Genomic DNA, 20,014 nt, shown 5'->3' with positions numbered 1-20,014 from the left:
ATGTTCAATACCTATGTAAAAAAAACATGTCTTTTAGGTTTCCAATCTTGATAATTCGTTCCATGTTTAGCATTTAGGATTAAAAATGGTGGGCTATAAGAATGGCATAAAGAAGAGAGTCTCTTATGCTTAGGTCAACATTTGTATATTTTAATTAGATTCAATTTGCAGGTAATTAAGATCTTTGACATTATGCAGGAATTGATTTGTTACAGTGTTTAATGGGTTGGCTTCTCCTTGGAGGGCCTGGGAATGGAGCTGTGAAGGGATGAGCCTCTGGCACCTTGGGGCTTTTCAGAGCCTTCCAGGCTGTTGCTAGTCTTGACTGTTGTGATGCTGAGTCTTCTCCACTTGCTTTGATTAGACTGTGCTATTATCTTGTTCTTGTTAGAGCTTCTGTTAGTTCAGAAATATAGCTTAGTAAGAACAGGACTGGTAGTATTATGGGATTAAATAAAACAAGTTCCTAGAAAATGAAGCCACGTAGCTAGCCTTGTTTTTTTCTTTATGGCACCCATAATAAACATTCTTGATTGTCTAGTATATAAATATTACTGAAGCTAGAGAATTCCACCAAGCAGGAGAATTCTAGCTAGAATTAATCCTCTGTGTAAAGTTTCTCCCTGGTGTTTGGGAAAACGTTAACAGAAGTCCATACATTTCACCTATTGGTTGCTTTGTGTGTCCTGATGGGTTTCTGCACATGCACATCATGTCATTTGTTCATACTTTGTGTTTCTGTTTGCTTTCAGACTGACAGGCCAACGGTTATCGAATATGATGATCATGAGTATATCTTTGAAGGATTTTCTATGTTTGCACACGCCCCCCTGACCAATGTAAGTCTATGCTGATCAGCTGGCTTTCTCCTTCCCTGAGCCCCCTTCCTTCCCTTCATTCTTTCTTTCTAAAAGTCAAAGGAAATTTCTTTTCATCTGACTTCTAAGTAACGATTACCTTGCACCCCTCTACCTGAGCTGCAGGAAGTCAGCGGCAGTGTGTGTCAGGTGGGAATGTGACGTCTGTGCTAATGAGTCACAGGTTTGGTCCACATTACATGGTGTAAGTAAACATGTGTCAGAATAACATTTTGAGAGTGTGAAAGATTGAAAAGAAGGATAAACTGTGGAGTAATGTGTCAAAGCTATTTTGGGTTGGGTGTCCTTCAAAAGAAAGTTGGAAAGTTTTAAGGAGAAGCTATTATTTAGTCTCTGAGTAATAGGTAAAGAAATAGAGCTTGTTCAGGACATCTGGAGCCTGAATTAACTTCATACAGTTTTGTGCTTTTGAATCCCAGGAATATGTCTTCTTTAAGACACTCTGACATACAGATCCATGATATTCTTATATAGGTATTAAGGCTGCTTTGTTGGTAATCGGTTCAAATGGAAGTTCTGTATCTGTAAGTCAAAATCTTTCTGTCTCAAAGCTGGCAGTCATGGGAATTGTCTTACTTATTCTGTATTCCAGTTGGACGTAGAGTGGAATTCACTGGCGGCTCAGGAAGGGAGTGTAGAGGTATACTTGAGCCAGTCTAGATGCTGCTGTAGAACTTACTGAATTATAGCTGTGGTGTATGTACATCGAAGTAGAATGTTCTTTAATCCTTTCTGGTTTGGTTAAAAGAAATTACATCTGCAGTTTGAAAAGTTATTTTAGTACTGTTTACTTAAACTGTGAAATTCTGTTCCGTTGGAGAGTAAAGAATAAAATCTTTGCCTAATCTTGCTCCTTTCTATTATTATTTTTTATTAGCAGACATGATCCTATAGTAGTGATACTAATTTAAAACAGATTGTTTTCTTAATGAGATTTTCTTTATGCCGCAGTATATTTTATCCTAGAGAATTTTTTATTTTGAGAAGATGATTACAGTGTAAATGTAAAAATAAAATCATTTGATAATACACATCACATCTATCTCTAGGGTGGACCATAATATAGAAAGGGGTGTAATATTGGACTTCTTTTTTTTATTGAGGTATAATTGACATATAATGTTATTAGTTTCAGGTGTACAACATAATAATTTGATATTTATATATATTGTGAAATGATCACCACGATAAATCTAATTAACATCCATCATCATACATACTTACAAAGTTTTAGATTGGACTACTCTTTCTTTTTTTAATTGAAGTATAGTTGATTTACAGTGTTGTGTTAATTTCTGCTGTACAGCAAAGTGACTCAGTTATATGCTGTAATCATTCTTTTTTTATATTCTTTTCCATTATGGTTTATCCCAGGAGATTAGATATAGTTCCCTGTGCTATACAGTAGGACCTTGTTGTTTATCCATTCTAAATGTAGTAGTTTGCATCTACCAACCCCAAACTCCCAGTCCATCCCTCTCCCTCCCCCCTCCCCCTTGTCAACCACAAGTCAGTTCTCCATGTCTGTGAATCTGTTTCTGTATTGTAGATAGGTTCATTTATGCCACATTTTAGATTCCACATATAAGTGGTATCATATGGTATTTGTCTTTCTCTTTCTGACTTCACTTAGTATGATAATCTCTAGTTGCATCTGTGTTGCTGCAGACAGCATTATTTCATTCTTTTTTATGACTGAGTAGCATTACATTGTATATATGTACCATATCTTCTTTATCCATTCATCTGTCGATGGACGTTTAGGTTGTTTGGACTATTCTTAAACAATCTTTATGAAAAGACACTGGGAAGTTTTTGAATTTTGAAGGTTTCTTATTTTATTATTTTTTAAAATGTCTCAATTGGGCACTCAAACCCTTTGTTACACCAAATCTCATAGTCTTAGAGTTGAAAAGGCCTTCAGAAGTCATCTGGTCCAACTCCCCCCTACATAATACGTTTCTCTTTTTTTTTCCTCAGCGGGCTTGCAAATACAAATAATTAGTTACCATGAAAATATTTAAAAATTATCTGTCTTATCTATTAATTCCCTACAAGTAATACGGATCTCATTTTAACTTTTAGGATCACCTTAAAGAAGGAAAGCAGTATGACTTTAGAGAGGGCTTAAACCTTAGTGAATTCTACTTACTAGCTGTATGATTTGACATTTCAATTTTTATAAACCCTGATTTTCTCATGTGTAAAACAGACGTTATTAGTTGTGGCAGTCTTACTGGCTTTTGTAAAAAAATAAATGAGATGACACATGAAAAGTGTTTATCATGATGTTTAATATACAGTACATATTGGCACTAATTATTTTGGATAAGATGTCAGGCAGACGTGGATTTGAGTCTTACTTCTAATTCTTTTTTTTTTTTTTAACTGATTCTCAATATTTATGTGACGTTGGAAGAGTGATTCTTTGAGCTTCATTAAAGTTCCTCAGCACAAGGTTTGGCACTGAGAGGCCGCTAGTGCGAAATTAATTGCAGTTGTTACTGTTGTTATAAAGGATAGGACTGAAAAATTCCTGGCTTCAGAGTATATTTTTTATAAATATTCAAGTTCTCAAAACTTGAGAACTTAACTCCGTAATGAGAAGATAAGCCCCATCATTTATGTTAGGGATGTTGATAAAATAAATCAAGTTTTAAGCTGAGTGTTGTACAGTTCATAGGGATTAGATCCATCAAAGGCCTCTTGAATTTGAAATAGCCTCCCAAGAAAAAGAATTATTAAATCGCTTTACTGTTCTGATTCATTCATATTCATTTTTTGCTAGAGAGAGCTCATCAGCAAGAAGGGCGTGCAAATGATGGCAGTGTTAGAATCTCAACCCAGTCTAGTACTGACAAGTTCTCTTAAGGTCTTGAATTGAAGTGGATTGAAAGCCTTGTTGGCTAAGTATAGAGCATTGTGGGAAAATTTTATCCTTTTATGTAGTACATTTGCCATTACTCATAATACCTGATGTTATTAGGGACTTTGACAACATAACTAAAATTACCTAGGTATATGTATTACATGCATAATATTTTGTCCTGTCCTCAAAAGCACAAGGCAGCACCATGATCATTTCCCTGCTGCTTTCCATTTCCAGTGGACTCGCTGCCCTGGATTTAGTCTTTCAGTTCCTGGAAGTAGTAGAGTTAGAATGTAGAAGTTTAGAGAGGGTTTTTTTGTTTGTTTCTGGTAAGATGAGATAAGAGTTAGTGTCAAATCAGCATTCAAACGTGTTTTAAGAAATGATAGTGGGCATTTATATTATTTGATTGGCCAACTGAGCTCTCAATCAACTGAGTTCCCAATATGTAGGAAAGTGACACGTCTCTTTGAGTCTTAGAGAGAGATGAAAGTTCGCATAGAAAAGGAGATTCTGCCTTTCCAAATTTGTGTGTCTGAGAAGGGCTCTAGTGGTACGGGTAAGAGCCCCAAAGAAAATAGTGTGTGTATAAGAAAAGAGGTCAAAGAAGAAATCCCCCAAAAGTGATTTTAGTTGAAATAATGTGGGGAAAGGACTGAACTTGCATAAATCATCCAGCGGAGTTGCTGTTGCACATGGTAAAAGGAGTAAAGTTTATACTTTTGCTCTTTTTCTTGCCTCTGGACTATTCCCAAGGGCTCTGGTCCTTTTCTCTCCTGAATACACTCCCCGAGTAATGCAGTGTCACCCACAGTTTTTCCTCCCATGCATGTTCTGACATTGGTATTTATAGCTGTGACGTATGGCTCTGTGCTCCACACTCACATTTCAGATTGCCTGTTGGACATACCTACCTTGATGTTCCCTCAGGTACCTCACCCTCAACCTGTGTGAAACTGAACTCATCATCGTCTCTGTGTACTGAGTTTGAGGTACTCAGGGGACACCCTATGAAATTCTTTGTATTAATGCCATCGTGAGCTATCTGGTCCCTTAGGCCAGAAACCTAGAAATTATCCTCTATTCTTTCTCCTCTTTCACTTCCACATCAGAACAGTCACTGTATATTTCAGTCATATCTCCTGTGTTTAAATTCTTCTCCCTCCTTTTTGATCTTTTCTTCATTTGGCTTCTGAACTATTTCGTTAGACTCCATCCTGGTCTTCTGGTCTCTTGCCTTGTTCCCCTACAAGCCATTCCCACCCTGTTTACATAGCAACCCATCCATGTAAACTGTGATAGTCTTTCACTTAAACTACTTGAATGACTTCTTGTTGCCGTAAGGATAGCTCTGAATCCTTAACATGGTTTTTAGGATCTGCATAATATAATTCATACTTTCCTTTCTAGAATTTTTGTATGTCTCTGTCTCCATGCATTTCACTTCTGAAGAGCTAAATGACCTGTCCTTCCCCCAGCTCCCTTTTCTCTGTCTTGCTGGAAACTAAACACCTGTTCTTCCCCAGTTAATTTTCAGGATGACCTGGAAAATCCCTTCCCATCTTTGAAGACTCAACTCAAATGTTACCTCCTCTTTGGTTCTTTTGTACTTTATACTATTTTGTTTGCTTATTTGTTTTTTAAATGCACTTATAAGTTACACTGTATCATATTCTGTTTATGCTTGTTTACATGCCTTTTTTTCTCTTTTAGATCCCTACCTTTTTATTTTTATTTTTTACATCTTTATTGGAGTATAATTACTTTACAATGTTGTGTTAGTTTCCACTGTACAACAAAGTGAATCAGCTATATGCATACATATATCCCCATATCCCTTCCCTCTTGAGCCTCCCTCCCATCCTCCCTATCCCACCCCTCTAGGTCGTCACAAAGCACCTAGCTGATCTCCCTGTGCTATGCAGCAGCTTCCCACTAGCTATCTATTTTACATTTGGTAGTGTATATATGTCAGTGCTACTCTCTCACTTCGTCCCAGCTTCCCCTTCCCCTCCGTGTCCTCAAGTCCATTTTCTACGTCTGCATCTTTATTCCTGCCCTGCCACTAGGTTCACCAGTACCATTTTTTTAGATTCCATATATATGCGTTAGCATATGGTGTTTCTTTTTCTCTTTCTGACTTACTTCACTCTGTATGACAGACTCTAGGTCCATCCACCTCACTACAAATAACTCAATTTTGTTCCTTTTTATGGCTGAGTAATATTCCATTGTATATATGTGCCACATCTTCTTTAACCATTCATCTGTCGATGGACACTTAGGTTGCTTCCATGTCCTGGCTATTGTAAATAGTGCTGCAGTGAACATTGTGGTACATGACTCTTTTTGAATTATGGTTTTCTCAGGGTATGTGCCTAGTAGTGGGATTGCTGGGTCATATGGTAGTTCTATTTTTAGTTTTTTAAGGAACCTCCATACTGTTCTCCATAATGGCTGTATCAATTTACATTCCCACCAACAGTGCAAGAGGGTTCCCTTTACTCCACACCCTCTCCAGCATTTATTGTTTGTAGATTTTTTGATGATGGCCATTCTGACCCGTGTGAGGTGATACCTCATTGTGGTTTTGATTTGCATTTCTCTAATGATTAGTGATGTTGAGCATCTTTTCATGTGTTTGTTGGCAATCTGTATGTCTTCTTTGGAGAAATGTCTATTTAGGTCTTCCGCCTCTTTTTGGATTGGGTTGTTTGTTTTTTTGATATTGAGCTGCATGAGCTGCTTGTATATTTTGGAGATTAATCCTTTGTCAGTTGCTCCATTTGCAAATATTTTCTCCCATTCTGAGGGTTGTCTTTTCTTCTTGTTTATGTTTTCCTTTGCTGTGCAAAAGCTTTTAAGTTTCATTATGTCCCATTTGTTTATTTTTGTTTTTATTTCCATTACTCTAGGAGGTGGGTCAGAAAGGATCTTGCTGTGATTTATGTCATAAGAGTTCTGCCTTTGTTTTCCTCTGAGAGTTTTATAGTGTCTGGCCTTACATTTAGGTCTTTAATCCATTTTGAGTTTATTTTTGTGTATGGTGTTAGGAGGTGTTCTAATTTCATTCTTTTACATGTAGCTGTCCAGTCTTCCCAGCACCACTTATTGAAGAGGCTGTCTTTTCTCCATTGTATTTTTTTTTTTTTTTTAATAAATTTATTTATTTATTTTTGGCTGCATTGGGTCTTCGTTGCTATGCGCAGGCTTTCTCTAGTTGCTGCAAATGCGGCAAGCAGGGGCCACTCTTCATTGTGGCGTGCAGGCTTCTCATCGCGGTGGCTTCTCTTGTTGCGGAGCATGGGCTCTAGGTCATATGGGCTTCAGTAGTTATGGCACACGGACTCAGTAGTTGTGGCTCGCGGGCCCTAAATTAATTAATTAATGCTGCGTTGGGTCTTCGTTGCTGCATGGGGGCTTTCTCTAGTTGCTGCCAGCAGGGGCTACTCTTCGTTGAGGTGCATGGGCCTCTCATTGCGGTGGCCTCTCCCGTTGCAGAGCATGGGCTCCAGGCACGCGGGCTTCAGTAGTTGTGACACGCGGGCTCTAGCTGTGGCTCGTGGGCCCTAGAGCACGGGCTCAGTAGTTGTGGCACACGGGCTTAGTTGCTCCGCGACATGTGGGATCTTCCCAGACCAGGGCTCGAACCCATGTCCCCTGCATTGGCAGGCGGATTCTTAACCACTGTGCCACCAGGGAAGCCCTCTCCATTGTATATTCTTGCCTCCTTTGTCAAAGATAAGGTGACCATATGTGCGTGGGTTTATCTCTGGGCTTTCTATTCTGTTCCATTGCTCTGTATTTCTGTTTTTGTCCAGTACCGTACTGTCTTGATTATTGTAGCTTTTTAGTATAGTCTGAGGTCAGGGAGCCTGATTTCTCCAGCTCTGTTTTTCTTTCTCAAGATTGCTTTGGCTATTCGAGATCCCTGCCTTTTTAAAAGGTAAGGTCTGTGGCGTATTTTAGAGTAACTATGAATCTAACAGTTTTTAGCAAAGTATTTTAAAAATATGAATAATTGCACAAATTTGTAGCTCTCAAATATTTTTAAATGATTGTAGGAAGAAAGAAGACCTAAAAAATGATAGTGGCCTTAGCATGTCACTTCATCTGGTTTAGAACTCATTACCATGAGAAGGCTGAAAGTAGATCTCTTATTAATGTTAATTATGAATTTCACTCAAATTAGCCACCATCCTAAAAAAAAAAGAAAAAGAAAAAAAAAAGAAAGCACCTAAGAGCTAAACTTCATTTCTGAGAAAAAGATTTCCAGTAGATGGCATTATAGGACTATTTGCTTTTCTTACCATTCCTTTTGCTGGTGGCATTAAAATTTGTTTCTTTCTGATTACTGTGGTTTGTAAAAACGATTACGTTTCTATAAAGTCGTCTTATGGACAGATCAAGGGGCCAGAAAAGCCCACTTAACATATCTCTTGGGCTTCTGAGTCTATTATTTTCCCCAGCTCGTCAGCCAAGGCACTGCATTAACCTCACACCCTTCCTTTCTCAGTCCTTCATTCATTCAACAATATACTTAAAGAAAACCCATTAAATCTAGGCACTAGGCTAGTGTCTCATGATACATTGGTAAAGCAAGACAGATGTGGATTTATTTCATCTGAGTTTTCCTTCATTTTCACACATACCCTGAGTATTAGAACAGGAAATGAGAGGTGGATACCCAAGTGGCTCAGAGCTGGGGTCTAGAGCAAGAATTTCTAATTCACCAGCTACCTGCTTCGTTCGGCAAAGTATCTGACGACTCTGCCTTCGTTTCCTCCACTGTACCCTGGGGAGAGTAGTTGTACCTGTCTCACAGGGCTGGTTACATGAGTGACAGTATGTGAAGCAGTAGAACAGTGCCTAGCTCAATAAGTGGTGGCTATTATTATTTTTATTACCATGATTGCTTTTGCTCCAGAGCCAGAGAGGCAGCATGAGTAGTGTCTACGGCAGTGACTTATGAATCTATAACTGATGAATTGTCAGCCTGCTATCCCTGCTCTGCCTGAAGAGCTGAAGATTCTGAAAGATTTTTAAAACCTGAGAAAAAGAAGTATTTATTTGTGGTTTTATTAATTCTTTAGAGGCAATATATTTGGTTTTAATGAGTTCTTGTCATGTTTGTGTTGCTGCTGCTGATACAGTTAATTAAGCACCAACATTATTCAGGTTTCCTGTAGAGACTGGGCCGGCTGGGTTCTTGCCATTAAAATTCAGCAGTTGTGGTCAAGTTTCATGTGCAGTATTGTTAGCAGCTCAGATTAAGGTGAAGCTTTCTCATTTGGTTCATGGCCTTCTGGGTTAGGTAGCAAACACATGTACAGTGTGAGCGCAGGAAGGTATTTTGAAACTGAACTTCTCCTTCTTATTATTGCAGATTCCACTGTGTAAAGTAATTAGATTCAACATAGACTACACGATTCATTTCATTGAGGAGATGATGCCTGAGGTAAGGGAAAAGATTATTTAACAGCTTGATGCAGCTTGCTCTTTTGTTTATCTTTAAAGCATATCTTTAAAGCATTGAACTTGGCCAGGCCTGGCTTTTTGGCATAAGTATACGCTTAAAGTATTGTGTTCACTGTTGAAAGGACCAGTCAGATGTAGCTGTAGTCAGATGTAGTCAGATGTAGCTTTAGGAATGAGGTTAAAATTCGGGTCGTTTTCCAACTTACTGACCTGTTTTTGAACCCATTTCTCCTTGTGTTGCAGCTACTGATAGTAACTTTACATCTGTTTCTAGTTTGTTTTGGACAGGGGACAGCTTTTGGTTACTGGTCGTTATCAAAGAGGAAATTACAAAAGTGAAACTGAATCTGATAGCTGTTGGAATAATCTTATTCATTATCTCCAGTGACAAGATCAATGCTTGGTTCATTTTTCTTCCCATATATTTACATATTTTTCCTAATTGTTTTTCACTACGTATGCTCAGCAGCAGATTTATCTAAGTATATGCAAGAGGTTTAAAATTCCAAAGCAAGATAAATGTGAATCTCAGAATGATTCATTGCCTGATCTTGAATTTAGTGGTGTCAACAAATCACACTAAGAAATAACAACTAGACAGCAAACAAGCTTGTGCACTTAACATTGTGTTGGAGTCAGGGTCGATTTCCTGAGCCCCTGGCTCCTCTTGCAAACCTTGTTTAACGGTGAGGCTCTGTCGAGGGCAGTGGAGCACCCAGGGGGATTGATGAGCATGACACGCATGCTTAGTTTGCACCTATTTCATTCTGAGCAAGTCCTGTTAATTCCACCTGTCTTTAAAAAAGAATTGAAGAGAAAGGGCCGCCCCTTCATTCTTCAGCTTGGAAGGGCTTTTTTGCTTCCTTTTGATTTTTAAGGTCATAAGCCTTCATTTGCTATTGTAAAAGTTTATGACTTCTGGCATGATCTCACGCAGGGTGATTTATGAACCCCAAGCAAAACAAGTAGGAGGAAGAATTATGAGACAAGTCTCACTTGCAAATATATCATCTGTTAAGCTTGTTTACAGCAGAAATTTTGGTACAAAGTTCTGTAGTTTTTCTTAGTCCTTTATTTGCCTTCATTAAGAATTGGAACTTTTTTGGCACAGAGACCTTTGTTTATGGTAACTTTGTAATAGTGATTCTGGGTGTATTTGCGGGGTGGAGGTGAGCAGGGGTGGAGCGGGGGAGGTGCTGGGGACAAGCATCTCAGAGCTGGCCTCCCAGTGTGTGATTTGAATTAACAGAAAGTCCCTAGGAGATTCTGATATATTTTATAATTGGGTTAGAAAAATATGACATAAAGGAGACTCTGATTTTTAAATTTCACATCATTTTATTTGTACATTGAGAAGGGCCAAGTTCACATTTTCTTAGGAATCCTAATGACATTATTGCCTACTTCATTAATGTTTCAAGCCCAATGAGCTCTTATAGGATGGTGGCCAAACTAGGAAATTACTTTGTTTTAGTAGAGTTGCAATAGACACTTTTTAAAACACTTGACTAGGACAAGCTGAACCTTGTTAATATATGTTTGCAGTACTACAGTAATTTGATTTTGGTTTATTTTTCAGAATTTTTGTGTGAAAGGACTTGAACTCTTTTCATTATTTCTATTCAGAGATATTTTGGAATTGTATGACTGGAATCTTAAAGGTAAATAATAGGATTTAAGGAAAAGTGTAGTGCTTGTCAAAGAATGTTGTGGTATGTGTGAAAACTCTTATAAAAGTTGGGGAACGTAGTTGAAATTCCTCGTACTTTTGAAATACCCAGGGAAAAGTTTATTATTCATAGGAATGCATGTTATCATTTGACATGAATAAGTTGTTATAGTCTCATTTTAATACAATTTGACAGTGTCCATTATGGAAGATTACCATTAATTGTTACCTGACTGGTACCTAAGAAGATGGTATCAGTTATGTTGAGTGACTACCTTGATTTATCTGCATTGGGGCAATCTCATTAGTTAATATTTTAAATCTATTGAACTTTACTGTAATAAACTTCTTCCAAGATGACAGTTTATTAAAACAGAACTTTAGTTAACCTTCGAAACACGCACATACACTGTGAGCTACAGCAGTTCAAAACTTGATACTTGGTTCTTGGATAATAGTTCACTCTTTTGGAAGTGCCTCTATTCCAGCAGACACTTATTTATTTATTTTTAAAACAGTATATTGATGAATGGCTTTTCAAACCAAGTTTTTAATAGTATTTCTCTCTTTTTTTCCCCAGTTGTATTGGTTAAAATGGAACGGAATGAAAACACAAGCATATTATATCATCCAATAGTTCATTTATAACAAAAATCTTTATATCTTTGAATTTCTAAAACTAGTTTTACCATATATACCATATACCGTATATAACCTTGGGGCATTCATTCTCCTTTTTGGGTGGTCTCCTCCCTACAGTCTTCATGGGATGTTTGTGGCAGTTACCACATGATTGATTTAGCTATTGAGGAGAAAGGGGCGGTTTTCTTATGTCCCTACTTGTGGTGGTATTTTTTTGTAGTTATTATAAATCTTAGGAGTTAAGTTGCAATGTTTGTTTCCTAAGGTGGTTTTATTTATTTTTTCTTTCCTTTTCACTTCTTTGCTTTAGGTCCTTTGTTTGAAGACAGTCCTCCCTGCTGCCCAAGATTTCATTTCATGCCACGTTTTGTAAGATTTCTTCCAGGTAAATCTTTTGACTTGTCAGTGACCCAGTGAGATAGTGCATCTGAAAATAAGCCTGCCATTCTCCTTTCAGTCTTCAGGGACAACTTTCCCACCTCAGACACTTAATATCTACTTCTCAGGTCAGGCATGAAAATGTAAAATTATACATGTTGATTTGTACCCCTGCATAATTTATGGTAGCCCCAAGTTAGATGAGCAATGGGAAAATTCATTTATAAATTTTGAGAGTCTACTTGATAAAATATCATGCAAGTATTAAAATTAATATGGAAAAATGCATGTGGCTTAAAAAAATGCATATAGTTAATTAGAAAACAATTATAAAATTTTATAAACAATATGATTATAACTATGCTAAAAATTACCGCAGTAATAGTTGTAGTAAGATAGTGGTATTATAGGGTTTTGTTTTCTCTTTTTTGACATATACTTTTATTCATTTTACAGTGAAAAAAACAATAATTTATTCTCTCATGAAATTAAAAATATATAAGTAAATATATGACTTTTATGTTTTTAAAACAATATTTTAACTATTTTAAAACTTTTGTCAAGAGGCTAGCTGTGAGCTATGGCATTGTATTTAGTGTTTTTTTAAATGGTTGGGTTTTTAATGAAATGTTTGGATGCCTTTTTGTTTGTAAAGTCTTCACCATCCTAAATGAATTCATCCCTGGAATCTCATTCCTGTATCTCACTTTCTGGTGACATCCATCTATACTTCTACCCTCTCGTTCCCTTATTCCCTTTGCTTCTGCTTGACTCCTCTTTTCTCCTTGTGTGCAGCCACTTTTCCTTGCTTTCTTAAGTCCTGTCCTCTGACTTCTGTCTCTCAGCTCTAGTGACCTCAGCCCCTTGTGCTAACCACCACCTTCCATGGAAATGTCAGTTCAACCATTTGCCTTTTCTTCTCTGATGTTTGGGCCACTCAGTGATAGGGGAGAAAAAAAAATGGCCACTGCGATAAAACTGTGGTTTATAATTTCAGCTGGGGAGCTTTTCAGCGTGCAAGCTTTCTGCCCACGTTTACATATCAGCAGTTTCAGAAGTTCAGCCTCATGCTCATGCTCTCCTCCTCGTGCCCCTTGTCCTCCTGAGGGCAGGAGCCCTTGCCTCCCTCATGCCTCAGAACCATCCCTTGAGCCTGTCAGATTCTGGGCTGTTCACAGCCTGGCCTTGCTTTGGTGCCCCACCTGCCTCTTACCTTGTCCCCACCCCACTGCAGCTGCTGATGCCAGAGCCAGCCTCCAGAAGACCAAAACCAGTGGACACGCTTCAGTTGAGTCTCCTCCCTAATGTGGTACCTGGGCTCTTGTTCTGGTCTGCCTGCTGCACTCTCCTTACTTGCCTTCTGGCTCTCTGATTCGTTCTTTGTGGCTTTTGTTTCTTGTCTTTTCATTCCAGTTTAGCTTTTCCTCCAGATTTTGTCCATGATACCCTTTCCTCAGTCCACTCAGTCACAATGGCTTATTTTTATTTTAGCATGGTGTTAATCATATTTTTAGTATTGTTAATGTTCATTTTGTTTGGAAAATGCATTCAAAAGATTTTCTCTTTTGTACATCTGGTTTTATTTCATTGAGAGGTCCTTTGTATTTTTTAAATATTTATTTATTTATTTATTTATTTTTATTTATTTGTTTGGCTGCATCGGGTCTTAGTTCAGCCTGCCGGCTCTTTGTTGCAGCACACGGGCTTCTCTCTGGTTGTGACACATGGGCTCTAGAACGCGAAGGCTCAGTAGTTGTGGCGCATGGGCTCAGTTGGCCTGAGGCATGTAGGATCTTAGTTCCCCAACCAGGGATTGAACCCTGCATTCCCTGCATTGGAAGGCGGATTCTTAACTGCTGGACCACCAGGGAAGTCCCGAGGTCCTTTTCTTCTTTTCAAGTGAATGCATCTATGATTTTATAATGGAGCTTTAGCAGTAAACTTATTAGAAAATGGTGTTAGAGTGAGTTTGTTGAAAAGCCTTTCCTTTCTGTTTCTGTCTGCCTATAGGCATTTTATGACCAAACAAATCTCTAAGAGAAAGTGGACATTTTTTAAATCATCTTAAAGAAGAATCTTATGTCAGATATTTACTTTGTGGGATTTCAACTCTCACAAAATGTTTCTTGTAACTGTATAGGGATAACACTAAGGTTGTCAAGAAGGGAAAGGTCTATTGAGTTATTTTTAAACAGGATTTACTTTTTCATTAGACTTCCTTTTGAAAATATACTTATTAAAAAAACCCCGGGACTTCCCTGGTGGCGCAGTGGTTAAGAATCTGCCTGCCAATGCAGGGGACACGGGTTCGACCCCTGGTCTGGGAAGATCCCACATGCCGTGGAGCAACTAAGCCCGTGTGCCACAACTACTGAGCCTGTGCTCTAGAGCCCACGAGCCACAACTACTGAGCCCGCATGTCACAACTACTGAAGCCCGTGCACCTGGAGCCCATGCTCTGCAACGGGAGAGGCCACCACAATGAGAGGCCCATGCACCACAATGAAGAGTAGCCCCTGCTGGCCGCAACTAGAGAAAGCCCCCATGCAGCAACGAAGATCTAATGCAGAATGAATGAATTGAATGAATGAATGAATTAAAGTAACAGCTATTTCAGGGACTTCCCTGGTGGCGCAGTAGATAAGACTCTGTGCTCCCAATGCAGGGGGCCCGGGTTCGATCCCTGGTCAGGGAACTAGATCCCACATGCATGCTGCAACTAAGACCCGGCACAACCAAATAAAAAAAAAAAAAAGTAACAGCTATTTCAGAACAATGTTAGTATACTTTACACTATTGAACTGGATGGTTAAAAATGGTTAAGGTATTTCAAATACATAATACAGCTAATAATACTGTATTACATATTTGAAAGTTGCTAAGAGAAAAAAATCTTAAATGTTCTCACCACAAAAAAGAAATGGTAATTACATGACATGATGGAGGTGTTATATAACACTATGGTGGTAATCATTTTTCATTACGTAAGTTTATCAAATCAATGTGTCATACCCCTTAAACTTACATGATGTTACATGTCAGTTATATCTCAATAAAGCTGAAAAAAATGGTTAAGATGGTAAATTTTATGATATGTTTTTTATCAAAATAAAAAAAAATATTAAATCTTTAAAAAGTGACAACAGGACAAAAGTAGAGTTGGAATGTTGCTGACTAATGGACCTAGACACCAGAAAACAGTTTCTTGATAACAGATACAATTTAGAATACTAAGCCAAGCAAAGGGAAATTTACCTCAGTGTGAAAAAGAAAATTAAGTTTAAAACTAGAAAAAGGTTAAGGATTTTTAAAATCAGTATTTCCTACATTTTCTAAAATGACATGCTTTATGAGAGTAATTAAATTTTTTTAATTTTAAAAACTGAAATAGTTTGTGTCTCTAACTCCTCAAGTTTATATAATACTACTTAAGTTTGGCTTTCTATAATTACAATGTAAGATTCAAATTAATCAGTTCTTAAAAGGCTTTACCTTATTAGCTTCTTCTGTCAGTATTCGATTAAGAAACTTCATGATCATTGTTGGTGCCACAGGGTTGAAACTGTCAAAGTTTTATAAAGAAAGATAGTAGTTACGTGATTAATTAAAATATACAGTATGTATATGAAGTTTTAAGCAGAAATTTCATTCTTACCTAATATTTGATATAGCACACTCTTCCTGAATTTCTTTGGGAAACAGTAACCTTTGATTATTACCTCCACTGAGACTGTCAGAGATTATAAATATTAGAGGACATCGACCAATCTGCACATACTTCCTAAAATAACAAAAGATAGCAAGCAAGGTTGAAATTTAAACCACCTGCCATTTAATTTGGAGTTCTAGAAAACTTCACTGAAACTCACCTCAGAACTTCATGTAAAGTATGAGAATCTTGATGAAACCGGTTAGGTAAATCCTACCAAAAACAAAGGATAAACATTAGCTCAGTTTTATTCCCATGTAAATTTATTTTCAGATTTATATCTACCAAAACAGGAAAAATGTTATCTATTCAGTGTACTGTAACCAGAACTTTTGTAGAAATTAAGGGAGACATCAAATAGCTGATATCCTAAATAGTAAAATGCATCAATGGGATTTTGGAGCAAACTTCTTAGGGTCACTACAAGTTATAATATTTTCACTAAGACGTCATTTTCCAAATATTTTTTGCCTTTCTATACTTAGGCCATTAAATTTTTGAAGTTTATTAACCTATAGCTACTTTATCCAAGTTTACTGCAAGAAACTAGGTTTCTTCTATTATACAAAGCCTTTCTGTTATATTTTACCTGTACTAACACTATGGAGGGAGTTAATGTCATTATCACATAAAATATATCTTACAATTGTTTACTCAATAGTTACAGCAGAATTTCAAAAGCTGTCCTTCCTTCAACTAGAATTATCTTCTTATCAGTTCTCAGATCATCTCCAAACATTTGTAGTTTGTTATATTTTGTCGCTCTTAGTAGAAACTCTTTAAAAACTGCTATCTGAGACTGATAAGGAAATACATGGAAGCTTGATTCTGAAAGGAAACATATTTAACACTTTTATTTTCAACCAGTTATATACACATCAATATTATACATATGTACGTAATACACATTAATGAATACATTTACATATACATGAAGGAGCACACAATATTGTAGACTGTTTTTAATTAGTCAGAACAGTTCAGATTTAAAATAGAATATGCATTTCAAAAGACAAAAGTCACTATGAACAACAGTAACTTTTCTGTACCAATGAATGTAATATGGAGTTAACTGATTTCAGAACACAGCTGTTAGTATAAAAGTCATACAATTGGTAAAAATATTTATGACTTTGCCTACACAATGAAGATTCTCCCAATTAGTGCATGACTATAAATGAGCTGTTTTCAATAATAATGTTTTAATTTAATTTAATAATAAGTTTTGGGCTTTCCTGGTGGCGCAGTGGTTAAGAATCCGCCTGCGCTCTGGAGCCCACAAGCCGTGCTCCGCAACAAGAGAAACCACCGCAGTGAGAAGCCCGCGCACTGCAACCACGAGTAGCCCCCTCTCGCTGCAACTAGAGAAAGCCCGTGCGCAGCAATGAAGACCCAACGCAGCCAAAAATAAATACACAAATAAATTTATTTTTTTAAAAAAAAGCAAAACCCTGAAGGATATAGAAAAATGCCTAATGTATAAAATGTATTTTGGTATTGGACTGCAAATTCTGGTTGATTCATTTTTCACAATATGACTTCACTAAAAATCTTTAGAAAATGATGAGTTCAAAAGGAAAATACATTTTGATGTATATTTTCATTTTTTTCTGTTCATAACTTTTTTGCATAGTGGTCATCATACTGATAAATGTTTTGTATCCTAATTTTTAATAATTCATCAAGCAGGCAGATATTTTTAAAGATCATGATATGTAGTACCAAATTTCTTGTCAAAAGAATCATATCAGTTTATGCTGCCATGAAAAATACATTATTAGTCTTCTTCACATTTTGGACTTTCCTTCCTTCCTTCCTCCCTCCCTCCCTCCCTCCCTCCCTCCGTCCGTTCCAACTGTAGCTCTATGAGGCTAAGGAGTAAACAGTCTGTCTTGTATCACTACTAACATACTACTAGGTGGTGCATAGCAGGGGCTCAGTAGATACTTGTTTACTGACTTTATTTAATTGGTCATAATAGTGTCTTAGTAAAATACTCATGTATTTTGTTACTAATAAGAGTGAATGTGTTTTTCAAACATTCTTTGGTATTGTCTCTCATTTTTAAAAAGTAAACCTTTGATTGAAGTAGAACACAAATACTGAAAAGTGCACATATCATACATATAAGACTCAATGAATTTTCACAAAGTGAATATGACTGTGTACTCAGCACCCAGCTCAAGATTACCAGCATCCAAGAGCCCCTTTCCAGTCACTACCCAGCCCCTCAAGGTAGCCTCTATTCTGGCTTGAAAATACCATGTATTAGTTTTACCTGTTTTTGAATTATAAAAACTAGAATTATATATTCTTTTTTGTTTCTGTTTTCTTCTGTATTATGTTTTTGAAATACCTATTGTTACAGTTAACTGTAGTTGGTTCATTCTCATTGCTGTATAGTATTATATGGTATGACTAAACTAAAATGTATTTAACCTGTCTGTGATTAATGGACATTTGCGTGTTTTCAGTTTTTGACTCTTTCAGATAGCATACACGTGTTCACCAAACACTTGTACGTGCCTTTTGGTGAGCATATATTTATGCTTTTCTATAGTGGATATATACCTAGGAGCGGAAATTCTGGATGTGTTTATATTAAGCTTTGTAGATACTTCCAAACAGTTTTCCAAAGTGATTGTACCATTTTACCGTCCCACCTGCAATGTATATGAGAGTTCAAGTTATTCCCCATTTACACCAACACTTGGCATTTTTCTTTCTTTTTCAAGTTAACCATTCTGATGAGTATTCAGAGGTATCATGTTATGGTTTTAATTTTCATTTCCCTAATGACTAATGAAATGGAGCACCATTTCATATATTGACCATTTGGATGTTGTCTTTTGAAGTGCCTGTTCAAGTCTTTAGCTCATTTTTCTGTTGGGTTATGTCTGCCTTTTTCTCATTTACTTGTAGGTATTTTTTATATATACTCTATGCGAGTCTTTTGTCAAATATATATATTGCCAGTACCTTCTCTGTGATTACTTTTTCACCATCTTAATGGTGAATTTTGGTGAACAGAAATTCTTTATTTTAATGTAGTCCAATTTACATATTTACCCTTTTTGCTTGGAGCGTTTTGTATCTTATTTGTGAAAAGTTTGCCTACCCCAAGGTCATCAAGATACTCTTCTATATTTTCTACAAATTTAGGTCTATAATCTGTCTCAAATTTGTTTTTACAAATGGTATGAGATATGGGTCAATATTCATTATTTTCAGTATGACATCCAGTTGACCCAGCACCATTTTTTGAAAAGACCATTCTTTCTTCACAGAATTGAAGTGTTACCTTGCCCTTAATTATGTCGACTCTGTGTGTGTGTGTGTGCGCACAAACAGTACAAAAGTGTATGAAGTAAAAAAGTGAACACCCCCTTCTAGACATGTGAAAATGAATAGGTGCTATAAATGGTTTGATTTGTATTTGTTTTAACCTGTACAGAGAGAATTATGCTTTTTTCTTTAAGTGGGATAACACTAAATATGTTACACAACTTGACCTTTTACTCAACTGTTTCGGACATCCTCTATATAAATACATTGCCTCAATCTTTAACACCTGCATGGCATTCCATAGTATGAATGGACGTTAACTTTTTTGACAGTTCCTCTAGTCATGAGTATTTTGGAGGTCTCTATTTTTCCTCCATTACATATAAATACTTCAGGAATAGTCTTGTGTATCTATCCTTTTGCATTTGTGTGAGTGTTTCTACAAGGTGGGGTTCTAGAAGTGAAATTATTTGTTAAGACAGTATGCGCATTTTAAATTTGGAAAGAGTTGGCCAAGTTTTCTCTAGAAAGGACATAGTTGGTAGTTCTAACCAACATTTTTAACAGTACCCTTTTTCTATACATCTGCCAACAGTGGATATTACTAGTCATTTGATAGGTAAAAAGTCATCTCATTATTATTATTTGCATCTTACTTGAACTCCTGTGAGAATGAGCAGCTTTTATATAGTATTACATGGTCCCCTCAGTCTCATTTGCTTTTTGTTTGTATCAGTTTATTATACTATGTAACTGAAAGTTTATCAGCCATTCCAGTTTTTCTCTAGTTCCTCAACTGACCTGCTTTGAAGACAGCTGTCTCAATTGCTTTATACAGATTTATCCAAAGTTAAGTTTATAGTTTAAACCAAGGATTATTCAGTGCAGGTCAGTTTACCAGAAGTCAAATCACAGAACAACCAGTTTATTGATATTTTAAGAGTTTTCTCAAATTTTTGTTTCTTTCCTATCCCTGCCTCTACCTCTAGTAGCCAAATAGTTGATATGAGCTCTCCTAGAGCCACTTTAAGGTTTTATCCTGACTGTAGTCAGGGCTGGGGCAGGGCATAATTCAAGTTAGGAAGGCTGCACTTAACGGGAAAGCC

General features: G+C 36.9%; 1 protein-coding gene across 6 annotated transcripts in view; it reads left to right on the top strand.

Annotated features, from left to right (window-relative positions):
* DROSHA (drosha ribonuclease III) overlaps positions 1 to 20,014 on the top strand; it is a 123,783-nt gene that overhangs the window by 31,608 nt on the left and 72,161 nt on the right. For all 6 annotated transcript variants that reach the window (XM_061189152.1, XM_061189150.1, XM_061189151.1 and 3 more), the window contains 4 exons: positions 753 to 839; positions 9,134 to 9,205; positions 10,805 to 10,886; positions 11,847 to 11,921. In XM_061189152.1, the coding sequence (XP_061045135.1) occupies positions 753 to 839; positions 9,134 to 9,205; positions 10,805 to 10,886; positions 11,847 to 11,921 (316 nt within the window). The remainder of the gene's footprint in view (positions 1 to 752; positions 840 to 9,133; positions 9,206 to 10,804; positions 10,887 to 11,846; positions 11,922 to 20,014) is intronic.

The sequence above is a fragment of the Eubalaena glacialis genome, chromosome 4, assembly GCF_028564815.1.
Source record: "Eubalaena glacialis isolate mEubGla1 chromosome 4, mEubGla1.1.hap2.+ XY, whole genome shotgun sequence".
NCBI lineage: Eukaryota > Metazoa > Chordata > Mammalia > Artiodactyla > Balaenidae > Eubalaena > Eubalaena glacialis.
The sequence above is the reverse complement of the archived record's forward strand: the minus strand, read 5'-3'. Positions and strand labels throughout refer to the sequence as shown.